The 24,904-nt window shown below is 43.8% G+C and overlaps 3 protein-coding genes across 5 annotated transcripts; 2 read left to right on the top strand and 1 right to left on the bottom strand.

Annotated features, from left to right (window-relative positions):
• Nucleotides 1–3,357: 3,357 nt before the first annotated feature.
• Nucleotides 3,358–5,057, bottom strand: LOC121500962 (L-lactate dehydrogenase B chain-like). Its single transcript, XM_041773050.1, has 2 exons — nucleotides 5,015–5,057; nucleotides 3,358–4,032 (listed from the first exon to the last, which is right to left on the bottom strand). Exons 1-2 carry the CDS (start codon nucleotides 5,055–5,057, stop codon nucleotides 3,422–3,424), a joined length of 654 nt encoding a protein of 217 aa, XP_041628984.1. The 3' UTR covers nucleotides 3,358–3,421.
• Nucleotides 5,058–10,634: 5,577 nt separating this feature from the next.
• On the top strand, nucleotides 10,635–18,730 carry HFE (homeostatic iron regulator). 3 transcript variants are annotated; one of them, XR_005990192.1, is made up of 7 exons: nucleotides 10,638–11,286; nucleotides 13,113–13,376; nucleotides 13,516–13,815; nucleotides 14,574–14,806; nucleotides 14,979–15,092; nucleotides 16,074–16,106; nucleotides 17,142–17,249. XR_005990192.1 is itself a non-coding variant. In XM_041770500.1 (7 exons), exons 1-7 carry the CDS (start codon nucleotides 11,187–11,189, stop codon nucleotides 17,252–17,254), a joined length of 1,200 nt encoding a protein of 399 aa, XP_041626434.1. In that variant the 5' UTR covers nucleotides 10,641–11,186; the 3' UTR covers nucleotides 17,255–18,730. The 3 variants fall into 3 exon arrangements, 2 of the variants coding, with proteins under 2 accessions (XP_041626435.1, XP_041626434.1); XM_041770500.1 differs by having other exon boundaries at nucleotides 10,641–11,286; nucleotides 14,574–14,849; nucleotides 17,142–18,730; XM_041770501.1 differs by lacking the exon at nucleotides 17,142–17,249 and having other exon boundaries at nucleotides 10,635–11,416; nucleotides 14,574–14,849; nucleotides 16,074–16,114.
• Nucleotides 18,731–23,751: 5,021 nt separating this feature from the next.
• LOC121499638 (histone H4) lies at nucleotides 23,752–24,640 on the top strand. Its single transcript, XM_041770507.1, has one exon. It carries the CDS (start codon nucleotides 24,326–24,328, stop codon nucleotides 24,635–24,637), a length of 312 nt encoding a protein of 103 aa, XP_041626441.1. The 5' UTR covers nucleotides 23,752–24,325; the 3' UTR covers nucleotides 24,638–24,640.
• The last annotated feature ends 264 nt before the right edge of the window (nucleotides 24,641–24,904 follow it).

The following is a 24,904-nucleotide window of genomic DNA, read 5'->3' as shown; positions in this document are numbered from 1 at the left end:
ATGACAGTATTGAGAAGCAGTGAGACGAGACGGAGTAAGGGCCCAGAACATTCAAGTAGGGATGCCATCTGCCAGGACCTCTGGGGTCAGTACTCCTTTATAAAGAGACATACAATGTCCTGGACAAGAAACCCATTGCCCCCAGACAATTACTAAGGGGAAGAAATACAGATAACTAGGCTCCCAGTACCTACAGTATAGAATAAAGAAGAAAACACATAGGAGCAGAATGGGCAGGAGTGCTTTAGGGCTCATGGCCCAGTGCAGAGCAGAGGCTCAGGGAGGAACAGCCAGTGTAGCCAAACAAAGGCAAGGAAACAGTCTCAGAGAAGCCAGTCAACTGTGCCTTAAATGTGAGTAGCAAATCAGGCATAAGAACCCCAGCAACCCAGAGACACTGCATATGCTTTATCTTTTAAAAATTATTATTTTTGATAGTGAGATAACCACAGTATAGGCAATCTGTAGGAAAATATTGACCGGTTACCTGGTGGGAAATAGCATCCTCAAATCAGCAATATCATTGACAATATTATTATTATTATATGTTATATAATAATATTATTTTAGAATATATAATAATATAGTATATGGTATTTATTATATAATATTAAATTAGAATATATAATAGTATATTACATAATATATATTTTAAAGTATATCATCATTATCATCATCATAGTATAGCCTTGATTATATGCTAGACACTGTGGGGAGGGCTTCATTTATACATTTGCTTTTTGAAATTTAATTCTCAATATCATTTATGAAATAGCTGCTGTTATTATCTTTTTACGAAAGAGAAAGTTAAGACCTAGAGAGTTGAAGTGGCTTTACAATATAATTTTGCCTTGTAGACTATAATTCACGTGACTTTAAAGCCCACTCAGATGCTCATCAAGAATGATATATGATGGGGAAGTTTACAAAATCTCAGGTTGTACACCAAAGTGAACAAGCATGGACTCTGTCACTTTTCTTATCAGTCATGAAAAAATATATGGACAGTTTCTGTTGGAAGATATTAAATATCAAAGACACTTCCTCACTCAAAGTTTTTAGGGCTGCCAAAGGATAACAATTAACAGAAATAATCACTGCATTGACCTCCAGCTCTTCCCAGCTGAACTGGACCTTTACACTGTAGTCTGTCACTAGTTCTGATGGCATTCGAAACCAAAATGTATTGCATACAGTTCATGCCTAATCTGCTGGGTAATTATTACCTTTACTGGTGTCTATATCTGTTAATAGCTCTAAGAGGCCATTCACATAAGGAATCAACTGGTGATCAGAAATTATTACCCACATATAACAGATGTGGTTTCACATTGAGATTCAGAGAGGCTAGAAGTGAGGCCGTACCGTAGTACAATAAAAATACCAGTAAACAGTATAGTAAAAGGACAGGAACAAGCAGCCAGGTCTTTGGACTCACAGTTAGATAACATTTGCACTAAGAAATTGAATTGTCATTCCAGTTGTGGACCTTTACACCTTCACCTATTTCTCCTACTGATTATAATCCAGTAGAACTCCAGGACACTGCTACTTGGCTGTTTAATTTAATAGGGCATACCTTTTCAACTCCTTGATAGAGGAAAAGATAACTTTGAAAATGAAATGAGATCAGGTATACAGAAGGCTCATACAAGGTTCCTAGCAAATTCAGTTCATTCTACCACTATTACATTGCATTTTTTTTATTTAAAGGAACCATGATGCCTGGACACCTGTCAGTCTCTGATCCTTCTTCAAACCCTACCCTTTTACAGTTAAGGATTTTACAAAGAAAGCATAAACCCTAAAAGATGAAGAGAATGGGAGATGAAACAACCCATGAGAGATGTAATTTTGGAGATGTAATTTTGGAAGTCAGAGAGCAGATGGATGAATGCCTTGCCAGACCAGAGAAAGCTGTGTTCACCACCTGCAAGGTGACTAAACCAATAAGAAACAAATAAATTCCCCACAATAGAAGCCTAGAAAAACATGAGTCTTTGAGACACCAAGTATCTCTGTAGTCAGGGTGGTGAGCTAGACCGGAAATAGGTAGATTGACTAGAACCCTGTGAAAGAGGCACTTGGATGCCCACATTACCTCCCTGCACCAACAGCCAGGCAACTGCTGGAATCCAGCTGGGCAGGAGACTGAGGGTTTTCCTTCGTTGATTTTCAGTCAGGGAGAGTCTGGGCTCAGAGGCATCAGGCACAGCTAACTACAAAGGTGAACACAAAACTAAAAATAGGGCTTTGGAAGAGAATCTGCATCCTCACATCTCCCAGCTCCTTCATCTTTGGTCTCCTAGAATACCAATACCCAGGCTTGTGTCTCCTACTATATATGTCAACCAATTTTTTTTAATCTAGTATCTACTGTGTGTAAAGCACTGAGTCAAGTGCCATAAATATTTAAGCTAATAGCTTTAGCTCGTTTTAGTTTGTTGCTGTAACAAAGTACTGTGAGCTGGGTGATTGAGCCAACAGAAGTGTATTGTCCCTGATTCTGGAGGCTCGATATCTAGAACCAAGTTGTTGAAAGGGTTGGTTCTTTCTGAGGACTGAGAAACAGAATCTGCCCCTGGAGTCCCTCTTCTGGCAGCCTCAAGCATTCCTCAACTTGTAGATGGTCTTCTTCTTCTCTCCAAGCATGGATGCCTCTGTGCCGATTTCCCTTGTTTTATAAGGACACCAGTCATATTGGTTTAGGGCCCACCCTAATGACCTCATTTTAACCTGATGACCTCTGTGAAGACCCTATCTCTGAGTAAGATTGCATTCACAGGTGCTAAGAATTAGAACTCAAACATAGCTTTTTAAAAATGTTTTTAATTTTTTTTGGACTGGGCATGATTCAACCCATAATAATATCTATATCTATGAATCAAAGGCTTGGTAGAGCTTATATTCCAGTGGAAGAGACACTGAAAGTAATGTGAGTTATTTCGGCCTTAGCCATGGAATGAAAGGCAGAGACATTTCCTGAAATGGGAAATGCAAATTTGATCAGAGGAGAAGAAATTAAGAATTAAGAACTCTAGATAGATAGATAAAGGTAAGAACTCTAGTGTTTTTTAGCCACTCTGCCAATTTCTGTTTTAATTTAGGTATTCAGACCATTTCTATTTAAGGTGATTTTTTGACCTGTGATGGTTTAGATCTGTGTTTATTATTTGTTTCCTCTGTTTTTTGGTTTTTTTTTTCGTCACCATTCTGTGGGTTATTTTTTTTTTTTTTTTACGGTAGTTAATTTTATTTGTTCAAGGCTCATACTGCAAGCATGGGCTTTGATTCTGTGAGCACAGATTCACATATTTAGGAAGATAAAAGCAAACCGTGATCCACATATATGGATGAAAAACTAAAGACTCACAGTTAATCACATCATGGTTTTAAATTTCTACAGCCTAGAAGCCAGAAGTCACAGATCTTTTAGGTCTTTCTGGATATCCCACAAGGTATCTGCACTTTTCTTGAGCTGGGCAACCTCATCATCCTTCAGCTTCTGATTGATCACACTGGTTAAACCCCGAGCATTCAGGATACAAGGAAGACTCAGGAAGACTTCGTTCTCTATACCATATATCCCCTTCACCATTGTTGACACTGGATGAATCCTGGAGAGATTTTTCAACATGGATTCAATGAGATCAGCCACACTTAATCCAATAGCCCAGTTGGTATATCCTTTTAGCTTGATGATTTCATAGGCACTTTCAACCACCATCTTATGCACTTCCTTCCAATTTTCACTGTTGTTGTCTGTTCCCATTTCTGGATTCAGTTCCTGAAGAGAAACACCTGCCACATTCACTCCACTCCACACAGCCACACTTGAGTCGCCATGTTCGCCCAAAATCCATCCATGGCAGCTGCTGGGATGAATGCCAAGTTTTTCAGCCATAAGATAGCGAAATCTAGCAGAATCCAGATTACACCCACTTCCAATCACACGGTGCTTGGGTAGTCCACTTAGTTTCCAGGTAACATATGTAAGAATATCCACTGGGTTGGAATCGCTTTTGTTTTGTTCTTTTTTTAAAAAAAGATTATATCTTGATTTATTTATAATATATTTGAGTGTATGTTTTATACAGTTTTGTCAGTGTTTACTCTTTTTTTTTTTTTTTTAATTTATGATAGTCACAGAGATTGAGAGAGGCAGAGAGAGAAGCAGGCTCCATGCACCGGGAGCCCGAAGTGGGATTCGATCCCGGGTCTCCAGGATCACACCCTGGGCCAAAGGCAGGCGCCAAACTGCTGCACCACCCAGGGATCCCTACTCTTGGGTCTTACGATGTATATGACTTTTCATAGTCTACTAGGAACTATTACCTCATGTTAATCACGGACCCTTCATTTTTATATTTGCTATTTAAAAATATTGTATTGAGTATCAAACTGTGTTACAATTTTTGTATCAATCACCAAATATGATTTAGAAAACTCACGAGAAATACAATCTATTGTGTTTACCCATACTTCTGGTCTTCCCATTCTTGGTTCTTTCTTCCTGGTACTCTAAGATTCCTTCTTGTATCTTTTCTTTTCTTTTTTTCTTTTCTTTTCTTTTCTTTTCTTTTCTTTTCTTTTCTTTTCTTTTCTTCTTTTCTTTTCTTTCAGATTTCATTTATTTATTCATGAAAGATACAGAGAGAGAGGCAGAGACACAGACAGAGGGAGAAGCAGGCTTGCTGTGGGGAACCTGATGAGGGACTTGACCCCAGGATCCTGGGATCACAAACTGAACCAAAGGCAGACGCTCAACCACTGAGCCACCCAAGTGCCCTATCATTTCTGTTCTGTGTCAAGAACTTTCTCTAGTCATTCTCAGTCATTTTTGTTAGCAAAAAATTCTTTTAGTTTTCCTACATCTGAGAATGTCTTTATTTTTCCTTCATTCCTGAAGGTAGTTCTACCTAAAGGATTTGAAGTTAATATTTTTTTTCTTTCAATACCCCAAAAGTGTGTGTCATTCGCTTCTGACCTCTGTTCTTTCAGATGAGCAACCCACCATCATCATTGTTCCCACATTCCTTGTTTCTTTCTGGCTGCATCTAAGATTCTTCAATTTATCTTTACTTTCTAGAATTTTAATTACAAAGTGATTGGCATGAGTTTCTTTGGTCATTTTACTTGGGTTTTATGCAGTGTATGTCTTTTCACCAAATTTTGAAATTTTTAGACATTATTTCTTCACAGATTCTGTCTGCCCTGCACTCTTCCTCTTGTCCTGGGATGCTAAGCATATGAATGTTTATGTAGAGCTCCTCCAAGTGGAAAAAGTAAACATGCTCCTTAACAGACCAAAAAATACAGTCTCTCTAGGGCATATAAAATAAAAAGCAAAAGCATATGAACTTAAAATACTGCTTAAAAGGTATCTCAGTATTCTATCTTACTTAGAAAGGTAAGTAAGGGTATCTGGGTGGCTCTGTCTGTTAATTAAGCATCTGCCTTTGGCTCAGGTCATGATACCAGGACCCTGGGATTGAGTCCTGCATTGAGCTCCCTGCTCAGTGGGGAGTCTGCTTCTCCTTCTGTGTTCCTGAGCTCATTCATTCCTTCTTTTAGTTTTTTGAAAAATGTATTTATTTGAGAGAGAGAGAGAAAGCAAGCTTGAGCAGGAGAGGGGTAGGGGAAAGAGGTGGAGGGAGAGGGAGAAGCAGGCTCACTGCTGAGCAGGGAGCCCGACGTGGGGTTCCATCCCAGGACTCTGGTATCATGACCTGAACTGAAGGCAGATGAGTCACCTACTGAGCCACCCAGGCGTGCCTCCCCTCACACAAGCTCTTGCTCTCTCTTTCAAATAAATAAATAAATAAATAAATAAATAAATAAATAAATAAATAAATAAATAAAATCTTACCAAAAATAAAAGGAAATGTATCTAATTGTCTATTTAATGATCATCCATCAATTAATTGAACTGAGTATCAGTGCAAGGTTCTGAGTTAACGAATGATCCACTCTGAGCATATGGGGGAAAGCAGTTAGTCCTGCCTTTTGCACCCCTGTTAAAGAGTTTCGAATTGTCTGCCCCCTCCTAGCTTACCATGAACCCTATTGAAAGTGAGTGTAATTTTTTTTTCAGACTATGAAGTCTTTCAGGAATGTATACACTGTGTTATGATAGAAGCAACTGTGTAGCTCTGTGCTGGTTACTCCACAAAGCAATAGGATTATCAAGAAGAAAAGAGTCTCAGGCAGTGATGAATCTACTGCAAGAGGTAACATATTAATATATACTTGTAAATCTATGCAATGTATTCTGTAGTGTTCACATGTACCAGGTGCCCTGAGAATATAGAGAGCCAGGAAGTCTTTCCAAGTGGATTTCAGTTGGCTTCACAGTCTGACCTTGGACATTCATTCATTGCTCATTTACTCCATCCACACATATTCATTGAGTACTTAATACGAGGCAACAGTGCTACACCATATAGAGCAAGCTCACTGTGTTCACTGTTTAGCAGGAGTTTAAAGGAAGGAGAAGAGAGAGGAACAAACATTCTTGGCCTGGAAAGTGACCATCCTGTGGACCCTGCTTGAAGGACTGGGGGCCGGGAGAGCAGCCAGGGGAGCCACCAGGTGAAAGGGCACCAGAAAAGGGCCCAATACATGTTTCCTTGTGTGAACGTACAGAGGAAGACAGAAAAACAAGTTATCCTAACAAATCCCAGCCTTCCTAGGAATTCACCCTAGCTTGAGACCACTTGCTTCAGAAGGTGGCAAAGGAACAACCAGGAGTGAGGTGGAATAAAATATAGCTTCTGTCCAACCTGGTATAGTTGCTCTCTAAGGGTTCTATTGTAGTTATTAAGGCAAAAAAAATTATTCATTTCTGTGAGTTCACAGAGTTTTTTGCCTCTGTGAATTTGGGCAAGACCCTCAACTCCCCATTTGCAAATAGAGATAATATGTGTATATATGTATGTATATATATATATATATATATATATATATGATTTAATTCATTTATTTGAGAGAGAGAGTGGGGGGCAGTAGAGGGAGGAGGAGAAGGAGAAGCAGGCTCCCTGATGCGGGGCTCCATCCCAGGACTCTGAGATCATGAGCTGAAATCAAGAATCGGGCATTTAACTGACTGAGCCACCCAGGTGTCCCAGGATAATATATTTTTTTTAGGATATTGAGGGTAAGTTTCTCCTATATAGTCTAGCCTGATCCTTACTACAGGGTTAGCATTCTGCAAATTGTATTTCCTTTTCCTTTTCTCTCCTCAGATGATAAGCAGGACTTAGACAATTTGAAATTTACTGTTCTGGGGGTTTAATTCTGGATTGAAAGTGTCAGCAGGATTGGTTCCTTCTGCATAATGTGAGGGAAAATCTGTCCCTCTCCTAGCATCTAGCCTGTGCTCAGGTGTATCCTGTGTCTTCACAGTTTCCTTCTGTGAACTTCTCTGGGTCAATGTCAGTCCTATTGGATTAGATCCCATCCTAATGCCCTTATCTTAGTTTGGTCATTTATAAAAAGTCTTATTTTCTAAAGATTTTATTTATTTATTCACGACAGGCACAGAGAGAGAGAGAGAGAGAGAGAGAGAGAGAGAGGCAGAAGGAGAAGCAGGGTCCATGCAGGGAGCCTGACGCAGGACTCGATCCCGGGTCTCCAGGATCACACCCCAGGCTGAAAGTGGCACTAAACCCCTGAGCCACCCAGGCTACCCAAAGTCTTATTTTCAAAGAAGGTCACATTTACAGGTATGGGAAGTTAGGACTTCAACCATTTTAGTGGGGCATTTCAACCCACAATGTCTGCCATCCACAAGGGTTTCTCCCGAGATGTGAGGGGCTGAAGCCAGCCTACAAGTGGTTGCTGGTCTTGGGGAGCATGCTAATACCTCAGAAGGGAGGGCCCAGGGCCCATTCTTCCTCCCACCCCTGCTCTTCCGAACCCCCTTCAGTATATGTGACCTATCACAGGACCTCTTGGCAGGACACAGTGGTATGGTGCCCTGTGGTTCTTCCTCTGTGCTACCACACTGATACCATTCCTTGCTAGGGGACCAGGAAGGCCTGCACTCAGACAAGAGAGAGTGCTGGCCCAACAAGAATGGAACCTGTCGGTGCTGGATGAATGTGACTATCCCTCTAGGAGAAGAAACCACATACCCCTGGCACACTGAGCACTGAGGCCCGAATGGGGCCACCACTAGCACATGCTGTGAAGGTCTAGGCTGTCAGGGTCAGTAGCCCAGGGTGGCTCTGGCATATTATTCACCTGAGCAGATGGTTGACACAAAGGACCCAGAATCTCACACCCTGGTGAGGTGTGAAAAGAAGCCAAATTCAGTACCATGGAACCTCAAACAGAGCTTTCATCAGACTCCATGAACATCATTGCTCCAGTGCCCATTTTAGCAAACATCTTGGCCATGGCTGGAATTGGCGTTCTCTGGAAAAGCTATTCCAGTCAGATAGGAAAGCTAAGAAGGCTCACAGCAGCGCTTGCTGTCAATCTCTTCTGCACTGCCAGCTGCTGGGGACCCAGGCGACACAGCATTTATGGTCTCCAATATCCTTTTATCCCTGGCCACTTGCTGTCCAGGAAGTGTAGACGGCTCCGGCCCCCAATCCTCCAGGATCCCCTATTTCTTCCCGAGAACACATACACAAAGGAGTGTGCGTATGTGTATGTTTAACCTATTTATGTATCCCTCTCTGCCACTGTATCCCACTCCAACCCCACCTTTGCAGATTGCCTTTGTTAAATGAGTAATTTTGGTTGGAACTGTCCTTGGCTGGAGAATGTCCTTGTTTTGCATTGCATGCATTTTTAATTTACTAAACTAATGTCTTTGGTTTCTTCCAATACCATATGGTACTGGTCCTCATTTTACCCATTTTCCTCTCTCAGTGAAGGATACTCTGCCTGCACTTTCCGGTCATACACAGACATATCCCTTTATGGGATACACTTGAGGAAATCTTTAGAAAGGGTTGGAATGGAGTTGAAGCCTCAGTCTGCACACCCACATCCACACAACAACTGAGCAGTATTCAACTTTCTAATTAGTAACACCCTAAGAGACAAAAATGATATATTCCTTTTCATTACCTAGTTTTACGAAGTGCTTTGGATTTTTCTGTATGTAAATTTCTTGTTCATTTTTTTCACTCATTTCTGATCTGGGATTTCTGTCTTGGTCTTTTTTTTTTTTTTTTTTAAGATTTTATTTATTTATTCATGAGAGACAAAGAGGCAGAGGGTGAAGCAGGCTCCATGCAGGGAGCCTGACATGGGACTTGATCCCAGGTCTCCAGGATCACACCTTGAGCCAAAGGCAGATGCTTAATCGCTAAGCCACCCAGGGATCCCCTGCCTTGGTCTTCTTGATTTAGAGGAGTTCCTTTTCTCTTCTAATTACTAATCCTCTGTTTCCAACATCATATATAACTTTCTGCCATTCTATCAGCTGTTAATTAACTTTACCCATGGTAACCTTCATTGAACAAGAATCCTTAATTGTGATATACATACTTTCAGGAATATAGATCAATGAAATAAAACTGAGAGTCTAGAAAGAAATCCTCATGCTTACAGTTAATTGATTTAGGACAAGGTGCCAAAGCAATTCAGTAAAGAAAGAATAATCTTTTCGACACATGGTGCTGGGACAACTGAATATCCACACTATGAGATAAGAGAAAATATATGTTGGACTCTCAATCAGTTCCTGACATTGGGTTCCTGAAATACTCGTAATTTCCTGGGTGGTAGGAGTGTCTTTTGTTCTAATGAGATGACTCTGGGTGTGTTCCTGGTGGTCCCTAGATGAGGGTCACCATCAAACCAAGACATGAATAGAAGCCTGGAATGTTTGACCTCCCCCCTCCCCCATCCCCAACTATCCTCAAGAGATGGTAGAGGGTCTGGAAATGGAGTTTTTATTGTGCATGAAAAAGAAACGTGACAATAATATGTTAAATAAGCCAATAGTGAAGAACCACATATTCTATGATTCCATGTGTATGAAATATTCAGAGGAAGTAATTCTATTGAGATGGTAGATTAGTGATTGCCTGGGGTAGGGTGGGAGAGGTAGAGGGATTTGGAGGTGATGTCTAAAAGGCACAAGATTTCTCTGTGGAGAGGATGAAAAACGTTCTAAAACTGCGGTAATAGTTATATGCCTTTGTGAAAATACTAAAACTTACTGAATTTTACACCTTAGGTGGATGAATCATATGGTATGTGAATTAAATCTTGATAATAAAACTGTTACCAAGAAAAAAGAATATTACAATCAACCCCAACCACTCGTCAACTGTATTGGACATTTCCCCAATTGCATTTCATATGCCCCTACAGATAGGCTCCAATTTCCAAGTTTGAATTTTTTCCTCAGATGGCCAAAATTGGCATACATGCTTACAAAAATATTGCTCATTGGATTTATTAGGTATTTAAAGGTTTTAGGAAAATCAGATGTATTAAATTTGTTAATATGTTTGGAAGTATGTAAACAGTAGTTCCCAAACTGTGTGTGTGCCCATGGGGTGGGAGGGGTTAAAATTCCAATCCCCAGGTAGCAGTGCACACCAATTAAATCAGTAGCTGAGGGTAAAAAGCAGCACATCAATAAGTTTAATGATTTTCTAGGTGATTCCAATGTGTTATTAAGTTTGTGAAATTTAATTTAACCTTGTGAATTGTGAAAGATGTTTCAAGAGGTTCTACTCTGTTAAACTTAGGAGTTTAATTATTTCTTATGTGGGAATAAGATGAAAGGTTTACCCAGAAATCATATTTTAAATTGAATAACAAGACTGGCAAATTGAACTTCAGATAAAAATTTTGAAAACGTACCACTGAATTTTTAAAGTACCTACTTCCTAGATATTGAATATCAGAAATGTGACTATTTAGATCAGAAAAAGTGCAGTATACTTTCCTCCACCAGTGACGTCGTCCCCTTAGGACTGATACTTCCCAGGGACAGCGGGGTCACGGAAGGTTTCACCAGCAAGTGCTTGGGACTGAGGAGAGTTCGAGTTCTGGAGTCTCTTTTCCCCCACGGCCCGGAACAGGATCGCACTGGCCAGGAAGTTTTGCCTGGCATCCCCGCAGCCCGGGCGGTGGCCCCAGGCTGACTTGCTGGCCGTGCCCGCGCCGCCGCCGCACGGAGGCGGGGAAGCTCGGGACGCGCGGCCGCAGCGGAGATGAGCCCGGGGGCGCGGCGCGCGCGGCGCCTGCTGCTGCTGCTGCTCCTGTTCCTGCTGCTCCAGCTGCGGACCGTGGCCGCGCAGCGGCGGCCTCCGCGTGAGTGCGGGCCGCGGCGGGGACCAGATCGAAATCCGCCAGGCGGAGCCCCCGGGGTCGCCCAGGGCGCGAGGAGCGCGCGGCCGTAGCGCGGCCTCTGCCGGACCCTCCCGGGAGGGCTCCGCCGAAGGTGCCAGACGCGGCTGTGGGTCCCCTCCCCTGGAGCGCTCCCCTCCGCGGCCCCCGCCCCCACCCGCCGCCTGCGACGCCTTTAACTACAAATCTGTGCGCTTCTCCTGCCAGCTGAGCTCGGATTCCTGGGTCCTCAGACTCGGATCTGGGCGCTCTTGTTCCGCTTTTGGCCTTGTCTTGTTTCCCCGGTCGGGTCGTCCCCAAACAGGAAGTTCTCCGCAAAGACGCTTTAGGCCCGGCCGGGGGTTTGGGCTCCGGGCTGGCGGAGGGCCGCAGGCCTGGGCTGCACCGGGTGCGGGTGCGCACTGCACCCGGCCTTGCCTTTCGACCTCGGGGTGGGGTTGGTCTCCCGACAACCCTGGCCTCACGGACTCCTGGCGGTTGTTCTTTTCTCTGGAAAAAGTAACATCTGTGATTTCTGGACTTTTGAACTGAACGCAACAGTTCTCCTTTTCAGCGGGGGAGGGGGTGTTGGTTTGCTATGTCTATTTATCGTGCCACGTATAGTTAACAGGCCCTTGCTAGAGGGTGCAGCGTGATGATAAGGAGCACTTAACTCAGGTTTAAATCACCTTCCTATCTGTGATCTGGTTCAAATCGACTAAACATTTGGGAGGCAGGAGCCAGTCCTGGGGTGATTTTACTAGTGTTGTCTGGCCCTCTGGTTAGGTTCCTTCCCCAGGGTAGAAAGAATTTAGGCGATCTGGTTCTCTGATGTAAAATGAAGTACCACCAACTGTTCCTAATCTCTGTTGACAACGACTCCTTACATACCTTTTTACACAGTCACAGAACAACACTTGGAGGGTAGATGGAATGTGTATCCACATTTTCTAGATGACAAGAATGAGGCATGACCTGCTCTTGGGTGATTTTGTTCAAGGTTACCCTGGGCTTTGGAGGCAGAACCGGGGGTCTCCCTAGCTGTGGTTCTTAAATGTCACACCACAGTAGAGGCTGACACATAAACTGGATGTGGAACAGAAATATTCTTTGTTCGCACGTATAAAGGGAATACAGAGCCTCTGTTGCATTGTTCCAGGCCCTGGGGAGATAGCAGGGAGCCAAGTCCTTGCCCTCTAATATTTTGCATTCTAGTCAGGGGATGACAATAAACGAATAAAAGGAATCAGAGCACCAGGTAGCAGTAGGAGCTGTAAGGACAGGTGAGATAGGGAGCTAGGGCAGGCTTCTCTCAGGCTGGCAATAGAACAGAGATCTGAAGGAAGCAGGGGTGGTGCCACCTGGAAGCAGTGTTCCCTAGGCCAGCTGAGTGGACCCGGCAAGTTGAGTTGAAGCAGAGACTGCCACCTCGGGGCCACTGATACTTTTCTCTTGTGGGGACCAATAGCACATTCCTCTGGACTTGGATCTAATTTGCCCTGAGCATCAACTCCTGAGCTCAGCTGCCCCACTGGAGACCCTCTAGGATCTTATGGAGTTTGTTGGCTGCAGGGGAGATTGCCCTAAATGTGCAAAGCAGGGCAGAGACTGGAAGTTCTGAGGGGGTGACAACAGCTGCACAGGGCAAGGGCACCCAGGCCTGTGGTGGAGAGACGAGAGGCACTGCACCTCTGGTTACATGGGGTGGGCCCAGACACAGCAGGTGCAGCGAGTTGATCTCAGGGCTGTGGTCCCTTGGCCTCCCAGCCCTGCGTGTGGTGCATAGAGATGTCCTCTTGCCTTCTCCCCAGGATCCCATTCTCTGCGCTACCTCTTCATGGGTGCCTCAGTGCCAGACCTTGGGCTGCCCCTGTTTGAGGCCCGGGGCTACGTGGATGACCAGCTGTTCGTGTCCTACAGTCACGAGAGTCGCCGTGCAGAGCCTCGTGCCCAGTGGGTCCGGACAGGGGCTGCCAGCCAGCTGTGGCTACAGCTGAGTCAGAGCCTGAAGGGGTGGGATCACATGTTCATCGTCGACTTCTGGACCATTATGGACAATCACAACCACAGCAAGGGTACGGGGAGAGGGTCCTCACCTTTCTGACATGGGCAGAGTATTTCTCTACCTTGAGGCATCTGGGGGAGTAAGCAGGCAGTCTGCGGTCCTTTGGGCCCTGGGCATGCTGAGACAGGGGCTTCCTCCTTTGGTTTCAGTAACGAAGCTCGGGGTATCGTCGGAGTCCCACACCCTGCAAGTGATCCTGGGCTGTGAGGTGCAAGAGGACAACAGCACCACAGGGTTCTGGAAGTATGGGTATGACGGACAGAACCATCTGGAATTCTGCCCTGAGACGCTGGACTGGAGAGCAGCGGAGCCCAAGGCCCAGGCCACCAAGCTGGAGTGGGAAGTGAACAAGATTCGGGCCAAACAGAACAGGGCCTACCTGCAGAGGGATTGTCCTGAGCAGCTGCGGCAGCTGCTGGAGCTGGGAAGAGGGGTTCTAGACCGGCAAGGTATGGAGGAAGTGCCCTTCTGCCCTCCCCACCCTGTACTTTCCTGATGTGGTGAAGGGGGCGCGGGGCGAGGTCCCAGGCAGGGGTTGCTGAGGGGGTGCCGAGGGGGGACTCTCTGGGCAGGACCTGAGGTCTGAGGATACAGCCAAGAGCCATGGTTTTCATTTTATTTCCTCCCTACATGTGGCTGAGGAAGAAGTATCTGTGATCTTTTGATTTAAATATACTGTGCATATTTACACCTTTTAGAAATTCAGAGATATCAATTATCACATTAATGCCAAGTCAAGAAATTACCCAGGGAGACAACCAGTCAGAGTAGGAGAATCCTTTGGTGGTTAAAGAAGAGATGGTCCCTGAAGGCTGCCAATCTTCCGGGGCCCCTTCTCACCTGAATACTTATTGGGTTGAAACCAATAAGTAGAATTTGCCAATAGGGCTTACTCAGCCCAATCCACTTACAGGGTGATTTTATCTGATTCAATTTCCTGTACTGACAAAGAGCAGAAGCCATGAGCTACAGGTCCACACATTTGTATAGGGGACGGGAGGATGGTCTTGACTTTTGTCCCTGTAGCACCACATCAGAGCTGGTTCCTGCCACATGGTTTAGGCACAAAATGGTGACTCTCCTACAGCTTTGTCTGAATAAGGTTGTCTTCTTCCTTTAACTCAGAGAGGAGGGGAAGTGAAAGTTTGAGGCTTCCTGGAAAGGGTAGAAAGCTCCCCTCTCTAGAGCCTTCCTCCTTCCTGTCCAGTGCCCCCTCTGGTGAAGATGACTCATCATGTGACCTCGGCAGTGACCACCCTCCGGTGTCAGGCTCTGAACTTCTACCCCCAGAACATCACCATGAAGTGGCTGAAGGACAGGCAGCCACTGGATGCCGAGGATGTTGAGCCTAAGGATGTGCTGCCCAACGGGGATGGGACCTACCAGAGATGGGTAGCCTTGGCTGTGGCCCCTGGGGAAGAGCAGAGATACACCTGCCAGGTCGAGCACCCAGGCCTGGATCAGCCCCTCACTGCCAGTTGGGGTATGGTTGGGAGCCAGGTGCTAAGGAAATCTGTTGTGGGTGGAACCAGAGGGGTTAGCGTGACAGTGAGGGGGTTCTACATGAGGCTGGGGTCATGGTTACAGCTTGAACTAGCTTTTGCTCTTTCAGAGGCCCCGATGTCCGGCACGCTGGTCTTTGGCATCATCAGTGGGATTGCTGTTTGCATCATCGTCCTTTTTACTGGAATTCTGTTCAGAATCTTAAGAAAGAGGCAGGCTTCAAGTGAGTAGGGAGGAGGAGGAAGTCTCCTGGTCCCTCTGAATCCAGGACATAATAATTCATCAGGAAGTGGGGCCACGGGGGAGGGCAAAGTGGCTTTGGCAGGCATCCGTGGGAGGCCTCTTCCCCGTTTTCTCTTTGGGAACACTGGTTCCACTGCCACCCCAGGAGTGGAGTGCCATACTCTGCCCATGTCAGAAAGGTGAGGACCCTCTCCCCGTACCCTTGCTGTGGTTGTGATTCATGCTTTTCCCCAGAATGAAAGCTCCAAGGTGGACAAACTTCTTGTGAGCACCTGCTGTTTTGTAAGATGCTATATAAAGTAGTGCTCAGGCTCCAAGGTTGAATTCATCATCGTTGCTATTCTCAGAACCCACATCTAGAGAGCAACAAGATCCATAGCACAAGTAAACACAAAGAATATTCTCTGGGGTGTCAAAGGAAGGAATGGCCATGTTCTGCTGGGGATTGGCAAGGTGTTCTGGGCCGTGAGGTGGATTGCTCCAGAAGGAGTGGGGAACAGGGGGAGGAGGTCTACACAGTTGGAGCCACCATGCAAATGGCCAAGCATGAGGCATAGGGGGAAGTGAGAAATGACTGTGCCTCATCCTGTCAGTCACCAGGGCGCCTTCCTGCCTCCCGAGCATCTGTGGTGTGGGGGAAAGAGGGACAGATGGAAGCCAGCCATGCAGAGCTCTGGGGGCCTCCAGGATGGCAGCTGAGGGGCCCTGGGAAGCCAGGACAGGGACAGTCAGGTGTACAGAGTCGGCAGTTGGAGCAGGAGTGTCAGGAGGTGAGATTGGGAGGCAAGGAAGCCGGGGAGAAGCTAATAAGCAAGGTGAGAGGTGAGGCTGTGGGAGCCCTGGGAGCTGTCCAGGCAGCAGTGGTCCCAGTGGCGGTGAATGGGTGAGGGGGGGCGAAGGCCAGGGATGAGGCAGCAGGTGCTCGGCCTGTGATGCCCCTTCCTGTCTCTTGTCTCTACAGGAGGAGCCATGGGTGACTACGTGCTGGCCGAATGTAAGTGAGGGACAGCCTGCAGGCCCCTGGGGGAGACTCAGAGAGAGAATGCCCCTGTGACATTCCTCCAGCTCCAGGGCAGAAGCATGCCCAACAAATGGGAGCTGCCCCAGGAACTCTCTGCTTACTGCCTTCCTTGTTCATCTTTCAGAAGTTTCTCCCACTTAGGTTTTTGAGTTCCTGCAGGCCAGTGAGTCCCAGCGCTGGCTCAGGGCAGAACTGCCTCTCTTGAATCTCGAGCTGCCTCTAGAGTCTGCCTTCATTTCTGCATGACTGCAGGCTCCATAGGCCCATGTCATCTCATCTCCTACCTCTGGAATGGGGCTCCTGAAATTTTGGGGACTCACAAGTTCCTTTCAACATTTGAGAAAAGAGATGAACTTTCTCCTCAGGACATAACTCTCATATCCTTACCAGAATTTTGCACACACATCTAGGCATTTCCTAGGCCCATTCGTTTCCTTTTGATTCTTTCTCTTTCTGTCTCTCTCTGTCTCTTTCTCTCTGTTTTCCAGTAATTCACCTGTCACCAAGCCCTGTGGTCTCTTCCATCAGAGGGTGAAAAGGGTCATTGTACAGCAATGAAGGCCGTGCACTGCACAACCCAAGAAGGCGCCTTTCCCAGAAGAGCCATTGTGGATGCCTGTGTTTATTTATAATAGTTTTCCAGAAAGTGGGTGGGAAGAGTCTTGAGGAGGGCTTTTTCTAATTGGTGGAAAAGCATCACATAGATTCCTTCATATTCATGATTTACATTAATGCATTCACAATTCCTCTCTGGTATGCCAGGCTTGAAATAACACAGTAATTTCCTACTTGCTCTCTGCTAAAGAAATGATAAGGAAAATGATCACGAGGATAATGGTGGTGATGATAAGGTGGCTGACAATTATTAAAAAAATAGTAAATAAATAAATAAATAGAATTACCTTCTGCCAGACTGAGTTCTGAGCACCTACATGCATTATAATTCTTACAATAATTCTCTGATGTCAGTACTATCATCCTTTTTTTTTTTTTTTTTTTTTTTTTCAGATGAAGAAAATGAAGCACGGAGTGTCTCACAGCCTGCCAGGGCTAGAGGCAGATTTCCAGCTCGTCAGTCTGACTCTGATCCATCTCACACACCACTGCATCCAGACGGTTGAACTGTGCCCAGGAAATGGAGAAAGGAGGGACATGGCTCTTCTGTGGTCCCAGTGTTTTACTGCTCAGTGAGCTTGACCAAGATGGAGGGAAACAGCAGAAAATAAGCTCAGTCATTTCCTTTCAAAGTCTCTGGTGAGAGAACTCCAGGATGTGGATCTCGCTGGTCTGCCACCACCCGTCTGCTCGGTCTGGCATCTGTCCTAGGCCCCAGGGTCAGGACGGTAATCGGTGGTGCCAGTTAGTGGTTATGGTGGACCTTGAACTATTTTTGCTCTGCTGGTGCCTCCAGAGTCAGAACCCTGGTGGCATTTCCCTCCATGAAACAGAGCAACCTCTGTCATATTAAAGATGGCAAAATGGGAGCCACTGAGTGGCCTGGAGATACCCTGGCATCTTCCTGGGGTTCCCGAGAGTCTGGTTCTCTTCCCCAATTGTGCATATTAAAAAAAGAAACCTATCGGGATGTCTGGGTGGCTCAGTCGGTTAAGTGCTTAAGCATCTGCCTTTCAGCTCAGACTGTGATCTCAGGGTCTTTGGTTTGAGCCCCATCAGGCTCCCGCTCAGCAGTGAGTTGGCTTCTCCCTCTGCCCCTACACCAATCAAACTTCCTGCTAGTGCTCTTTTTCTCTCAAATAAATAAATAAAATCTAAAAAAAGAAACTGCTTTAACCAGGCTGCTCAGGAATTACTGGATTCTGGAAAAGTAATTCATCTGACCATGTTCAAAAGAATACTAACATAGACACCCAGATGGCATGTGATTATTTTATGCTGCTCTGTACATTTATCTGCATAACTCTGGAACAAGGCATTCTGTCTTGGAGGGTAGGTGCCTCAAAAGATCAAATAAAGCTCAACAGTTTGTTTGGTGGGTATTGAATTTGGGCAAAGAGACCTCAACCATTTTTTTTTAACTTTTTTTTCTAAAAAAAGAAAACATTGGTTAAGTTCTCTTGGGAGATACAGGCAAAAATTCTTGGCTATGTTTTAGCAATGTAGTCTTACAGGGTTGAGTGTGCTTAACAGAAGGTTACTAAAGTTGAATGGAGAAAAGTACATGTAATTTGTGCTTATTGTAGAAAAACTGAAAATGAATTAAATTGAAACTATCATTCCATTAGTTAGTGATAAACCCTATTAACTATTTGTGTATTTCCTCTCAGTACTGCTATATTAAAATCAACAAATACATATAAAATCAAGAAATATATTTTAATAAACATACAATTAATTCTGTTGTGTAACTGCACATTTTTTTAGAGGGGGAGATGGGTAGAGGGAGAGAGAGAGAATCTTAAGCAGGCTCCATGTCCAGCACAGAGCCCAGAGCGCCCCTGCATGATTTTTCTCATGTACTTATCAATGTAACGGACTAATCAATCTAATCATTGGGTCATTGGTGGGACATTGATACTGTTTCCAATTTTTTTACATTTTGCTTTATGGAATGTCTTCATTAAACTCTGGTAGCTAAATTAATTGTTTTTCCTTATTCTAGAAACATTATCATCGGAGCTGTAATATGTTGGTTATTTTACCTGCAAACACACTGACAAATTCTTTCTCTTTATTTTATTTTTTTTAAAGATTTATTTGAAAGAGAGTGAGTGGGGAAGAGAGAGAACACAAGCAAGGGAGGAGAGGGAGAGGGAGATGCAGACTCCCTGCTGAGCAAGGAGCCTGATGAGGGACTCGATCCCAGGATCCTGGGATCATGACCTGAGCCAGAAGCAGACACTCAACTGACAGAGCCATCCAGGTGCCCAAATTCTTTCTCTTTATATATCATTCTGTACTCAGAACAGATTGCCAAAAAGCTTCCCTTGCTCTTCTAGCTCATTAAGAGTATGTTACAATTAATTAGGCGGTGGTGTGTTTTATATTGGTTTTCTTTCACACAGGCTGAGATTTCCAGAAACGCGCTAGTCTTCACAGTGGCAGATTTGCTAACCATTGGCAACTGTAGCCTGTTACCTTTCTTTTTATAATGGGAGTTATAAAGCTCTATTTTCTTTGAGTGTTTCTTAGCCTAATTTTTCTGCCCTTGTTCATCAATGCTTAAGGTCAACTACATTTAAAAAGTCAGGGACACCTGGATGGCTCAGTGGTTGAACCTCTGCCTTTGGCTCAGGTTGTGATCCTGGGGTCCTGGGGTCAGTTCTGCATTGGGCTCCTCAGGGGGACTGCTTCTCCCTCTGCCTATGCCTCTGCCTCTCTCTCTGTCTCTCTCTCTCTCATGAATAAATAAATAAAATCTAAAAAAAAAAAAATCAAAGACCTGTATTTTAAATTCTTGATCCTATTTTGCCTCTGGCAAAACCACCCACAAACAAAACGCGGTAGAGAAGGGTGCCACCTGGTGGCTATGGTGGAAAGTGTCACAGAGGTCATGTGACTGAATAGAGCTGGGGCGAGTTTTTGGCACGGAGAGAGGTAGATGGAGAAGAGGTGTGCACTGGAGATCCTTTGTGGGGGAAAAACCCCTGAGAATTTGAAGAAATAAGAAACAAGTCACCAGCTAGTTCGATCACAGGGCACCGTTGAGCTACCTGAGCTGAGAACAGAACAGAAGAAAACCTTTGTTAATGTTTGAAGTTCAGGTGCCGTCATTGGTTAAGATCTGCTGGGAGATACAAGCAAAAATTCTTGGCTATGTTTTAACAATATAGTCTTAAAGGGCTGAGTGTGCTTGATCCACAAAACATTCTTCACATACGCATTTGAAAACATAAGGCCTTCTCTAAAATGCTGGAAAATTCTTATAAGCTACCATTTTTAAACTATCAGTTTTTTCTAATCACTCTCTAATCTAATAATGACCAGAACTCAAGAACATGTGACTTTAAACATTTAAGATTTTCAAATTGACGGACATATTTGAGGCTTTGATTCCTTCTGTAGACTTTGGGACATTATGTTTTTGTTTCTCTTTTGGAATCAGTGTTAATGATTCATTATTAATAAATTTGTGTGACAGTTTTGTTACAAAGTCTGGGTTGACTTGACATCCTGCATGCATGCCTTCCATGGCATGAATGTTTTCTAAAACTATTTTATTTATTTTTTTCAGCAAATAATGATTACCACTTACTAGATACCAGGCCTTTGTTTGGTATGTTGTTTCTGAAGAATCCAGTGAAGAACCATGGTTATTTCATTACCCTTATTTTGTAGTGTGGAAACGAAAGCACAGAGAGGTTGCATAACTTGCTGAAAGTTACACAGCTAGAAAATTCTTGTGCTCAACTTTTATTCTAGCTCATCTGGCTCAGAGTCAAGGCCATAACCACTCTGTAATACCTGTTTCTGTGTCAAGAAAACATGTTGTGTAGCATTGTTACCATGTCTTTGAAATGCTCCTGGTGGCAACACCTCTGATATTTGCTGCAGTGAGGAGAAAATCTGTTTTAACATTTCAGAATTTGCCATATCCCTATAACTTTTTCATAAATATGTGGAAATGTTTTCTTTAGGTGTATTTTTTTAATTTAAGGATTTTTTTTTCCTAATGAACAAATTTTTAATGAATAAATTCAAATTTCTATTTATTCTCTTTACCATTAAGGCAGAAATTTGGGTATGAATAGCCTTGAAACACCTATGAATCATTTTATTCATCAGATTTGGGTAGAAACTATTGTTGTTGTTGTTTTTTAAGTATTGTTATTTTTTAAATATGAAAGTCTAGGTTTTGATCCTAAGAGTCTAAAAAAGATTTTTGGAGTCTTCTGTGTACTCTTGGTGGGACGGGGTAAGGGTGGGGTGGGTAAGTCCCTGTATCTGTATAACCCCCAGTGTAAGTCTCCTTGGTTAACCTTACTTTATGGGTTGAATAAGCATCCTGAACTTTATTCCTTAAACAGTTACCACAATGGCATTTTCAAAAAGCAGTCAATAACCAACTTTGATACTGCCACCTTTGGTCTTGACAATATGTACAAGAGGGAGCATCTGTTTTAAATACAGATGTAACACTTAATGGTCTTTCCTTTGGGTATGTGTGGAATCACATTAATTAATTAATCACATTTAATTTCACCATTAAAACAAGTGTAAAATACTTTTTGTGCTTTGTGTATGTGATTAAGAAAGCATTCCAGAGAATGTTGAAAATCAAATTTAATTAGACACATAAATATTTTGAAACAAATAAATGTATAAGTAAAGATATTGACCGAAATTCTCTGTCCAAGGAACTTTCTTTTGATAGGTCAAAATAAACCGAGAATAGGAGCAAGGCCACACCACACAAAGACGGCAGGGAGTAGAAGGGATAAAAACTTACAGTAAAATGTTTGGACTGAAAGGAAAAAGTAGACTATTTTCTAGAACAGGAAGGAGAGCAAGTAGGGAAAGATATGGTATATGTTATGGACACAGATATGCCAATGGGAATGAAAATTAAATTTAAGGAAAGTGAATAAGGCAATGGGTATTCATACCAAGAAAAAGGTTAGGTGGATGGAAAAGAGAAATGCATTGAAGCCTTAAATTGCAATAAGATCCATCAGCCAGTGGCTGGAAGCCATCTGTCCCAGACCAGGAGTGATATCCCCAAATGCTTGAAAATAATGTTTTTATAAAGCCCTAGAAACTAAGTTGGGTCAGGTTGAACTTACACCTTTCTTCAACTGTATAAATAAAAAATATTTCTTCCCTAGGATTTCCCACATGTAAAAGTGATGATGTAGAGGCACCTGGGTGGCTCAGTGGTTGAGCGTCTGTCTGCCTTTGGCTCAGGTCATAATCCCAGCATCCTGAGATCCAGTCCCTCATCAGGTCCTCCCAGAGAGCCTGCTTCTCCCTCTGCCTCTCTCATGAATAAATAAATGAAATATTTTTTTTAAAAAAAGTGATGATGTATATTGGGAATTCTCAACACTGAGCAAGTATCAGAATTATTTGTTGACCATATATATATATGAATATATACATATACCATTCTATATATACCATACTATACATACATACATATGTACATACATCATATCATATATACATATACCATTCCTCAGCTCTGATACTTTGAGTTAGTCTGCTGCAGAGGGTGTTGTGGGCATTTCATATTTTTATAAGACTTTTGATTAACATCATGGTTTTATTCGTTCAAATGTATGATGTGACCTATTAGCCACAATTTGTAGGGTTTCTAGCTGAAAGGCTTACCTCACATGTTGAATGAATGGGGTTCTCTTAAGCCAGGTTCTCTTTGAGGGTGAGAGGGAGGTAAAAAGAAAACCAGATCTACAGGTTCCAGAGAGAGCACCAGCTTTGCCAAGCCTTATGACCAAGTAGGACCTGTACTCTTCCCAGAGTGGAAGGATCCATTTTTAATATATATCTGTATGTGTATGCCTTTTAAATATTTCTATCCTGACATTTGTGATTTTTGAGTCAATGTCATTGAGAAAAATTTATAAAAGAGGACATCAGGAGAAGGGAATAGAAAAAGGAATAAGGTGTCAAAATAAAAGTGAAGTTTTATTAATGACAGAGTGGACAAAATAAAATTGAGGGAAAGCTGGCCTAAACCTCTGGTTGAGTTGCAGAGGGCATTTGCTGGGATGCCTAACAAGGGTGGCTCACACCACAGATTTTTGCATGAGATTATCATATTATATACGTGGTATTTTTATTTCTTTCCATGAATTAAAAATCATGTTGAGATTTCAGTTTTACTTATAACCTCAGACCCAGCACCTTTTCTCTATAATGTTTGACATTTCTTCCTAGCTAAGTCCCCTTATAAAGTATCTGTTTGCAGTGGGGGGAGGGTTAAATCAGGAACCTAAAAACCCTCAATCTGGAAAAGAGTATAACTACTTAATAATTCCAGAAGTGTTACAAATCATATGCCATTCAGAGCTTTTCTACCCTCTCCTGGGACTCTTCTCTCTTTTCACCTGAAAGATTAGGAGGTTATATATAATATGTGATCTGTCTCGGTCCATGGAATCATTTTAAGTATCCAAAATAGGCATTTATTCTTTAACCAGGATGGACAGAGGTTAAACCTTGTTTCAACTAGAGTAAATCTGATCATAGACATTTTCAAAAGCTGTGAGAGGCTAAGGAGAAAATTTTGATTCGACAGGGCTTCTCCCAATCACATTCAGATCCAATTCTGATCTATTCTTTTTTTTTATTTTTAACTTAATGGGATTAGCCTTGTTTAAAACACCAATAATCTTATCAAAGGCCCTCCAGGGGAGGGCCCTGTAGGCTTTGTAATGACCTTAATCAAGTATTAGCCCTGCCCTACAATTAACCCCCAACTCAACAAAACGTTTGTTCTCATCTCTAAACCCAGAGAAATTTTGAAAAGGCATCAGTTGAGGAGGAAAGGGGAGCTTATTAGGAATTGCAGGCAGATCAAGAAGGCCCAGCAGGCCTGGAAGAGGGTCCTTGGGGAGGGATGTCCAAGCTTATCTTTAGGTTCCCAGGTTCTCTCCCAGACTTGTAGAAACAGGAGTCACCCAATAAATGTCTGAAAGAGAACAAGAAGTTTTTAATTTGCAATTATTCGTTTTTTTTGTTTCCAAACGTGGAGCCAGAGCTTTTAGATGGCCAAGCTTACACTTTGTCCAGAATAAAGAAGGCCTTCTACATGCGACAGTTAAATAGGAATATTAAAAGAACGAGAGGGAAGGTCCCTTGACCTATAAATCCTCCATCCTTCACATATTACCTCTACATCCTTTCCCCTAAGGAATTACGTAATTTATTAGTTATTGGGCGGGAATAAGAAGAAACGATGAGTGGTTCTCTTTTTTTCAGCGGCTTTACCTGGTAAAAACATTAAATTTGCAAACGCGCGAGGAAGAAACACCGCAGGAAAGAAAATTTTCAGCCGAATAAGAGCCATAACCTGTGCGTCCGCGAAGACGCTCCGACGAAGAGTGAGGTTGCACTGGCCAATCAAAACATCGAGATGGTAATGATGTCTTCTTGTCCCGCCCCCATGCTGACCTAATTTGGAAAACCATCAGGGCGTGCTGTTCTCAATCAGGTCCGCAAATATCCTATTTAAAGGGCTGCGCGCCGGCAGAATCGTCACTTTCTCGGCAACCATGTCTGGTCGCGGCAAGGGCGGGAAGGGGCTGGGCAAGGGCGGCGCCAAGCGCCACCGCAAGGTGCTGCGCGACAACATCCAGGGCATCACCAAGCCCGCCATCCGGCGGCTGGCCCGGCGCGGCGGCGTCAAGCGCATCTCGGGCCTCATCTATGAGGAGACCCGCGGGGTGCTCAAGGTGTTCCTGGAGAACGTGATCCGGGACGCCGTCACCTACACGGAGCACGCCAAGCGCAAGACGGTCACGGCCATGGACGTGGTCTACGCGCTCAAGCGCCAGGGCCGCACCCTCTACGGCTTCGGCGGCTGAGTGCGCCGCATCCGCCATTTTCGTAAACACCAAGGCCCTTTTCAGGGCCGCCCACGAGATTATTTAAGGGGCTGTTGTGCTTGGTATAAATCGTCAGGGTTATGGAGGTTCCCTCCGTATTACGTACAGGATTTCTGCATCGTATGCTCGTAAACGTTTATGCAGGGGTTCGCATATAATGGGATAGCGCCACAGAAAAGTTATTCTTTGCAAAATATTATAAGAAAGTCCATTATGTAAAGTGAAGTGGCTTCGGGGTAGAAATGG

The sequence above is a fragment of the Vulpes lagopus genome, chromosome 10, assembly GCF_018345385.1.
Source record: "Vulpes lagopus strain Blue_001 chromosome 10, ASM1834538v1, whole genome shotgun sequence".
Classification (NCBI taxonomy): domain Eukaryota; kingdom Metazoa; phylum Chordata; class Mammalia; order Carnivora; family Canidae; genus Vulpes; species Vulpes lagopus.
This window is presented reverse-complemented; position numbering and strand designations above follow the sequence as displayed.

What these genes read in the sequence shown, in the direction of transcription:
- LOC121500962 (XM_041773050.1), bottom strand. Translation starts at nt 5,057, where the DNA reads ATGCAGCCAGAAAGAAACAAGGAATGTGGGAACAATGATGATG. An exon ending in ATGTGGGAACAATGATGATG is followed by an intron (nt 4,033 to 5,014) that starts GTGGGTTGCTCA and finishes TTTTAAAAAAAG; the next exon opens with AACAAAACAAAAGCGATTCC.
- HFE (XM_041770500.1), top strand. Translation starts at nt 11,187, where the DNA reads ATGAGCCCGGGGGCGCGGCGCGCGCGGCGCCTGCTGCTGCTGCTGCTC. An exon ending in AAGAAAGAGGCAGGCTTCAA is followed by an intron (nt 15,093 to 16,073) that starts GTGAGTAGGGAG and finishes TTGTCTCTACAG; the next exon opens with GAGGAGCCATGGGTGACTAC. An exon ending in TGACTACGTGCTGGCCGAAT is followed by an intron (nt 16,107 to 17,141) that starts GTAAGTGAGGGA and finishes TTTTTTTTTCAG; the next exon opens with ATGAAGAAAATGAAGCACGG.
- LOC121499638 (XM_041770507.1), top strand. Translation starts at nt 24,326, where the DNA reads ATGTCTGGTCGCGGCAAGGGCGGGAAGGGGCTGGGCAAGGGCGGCGCC.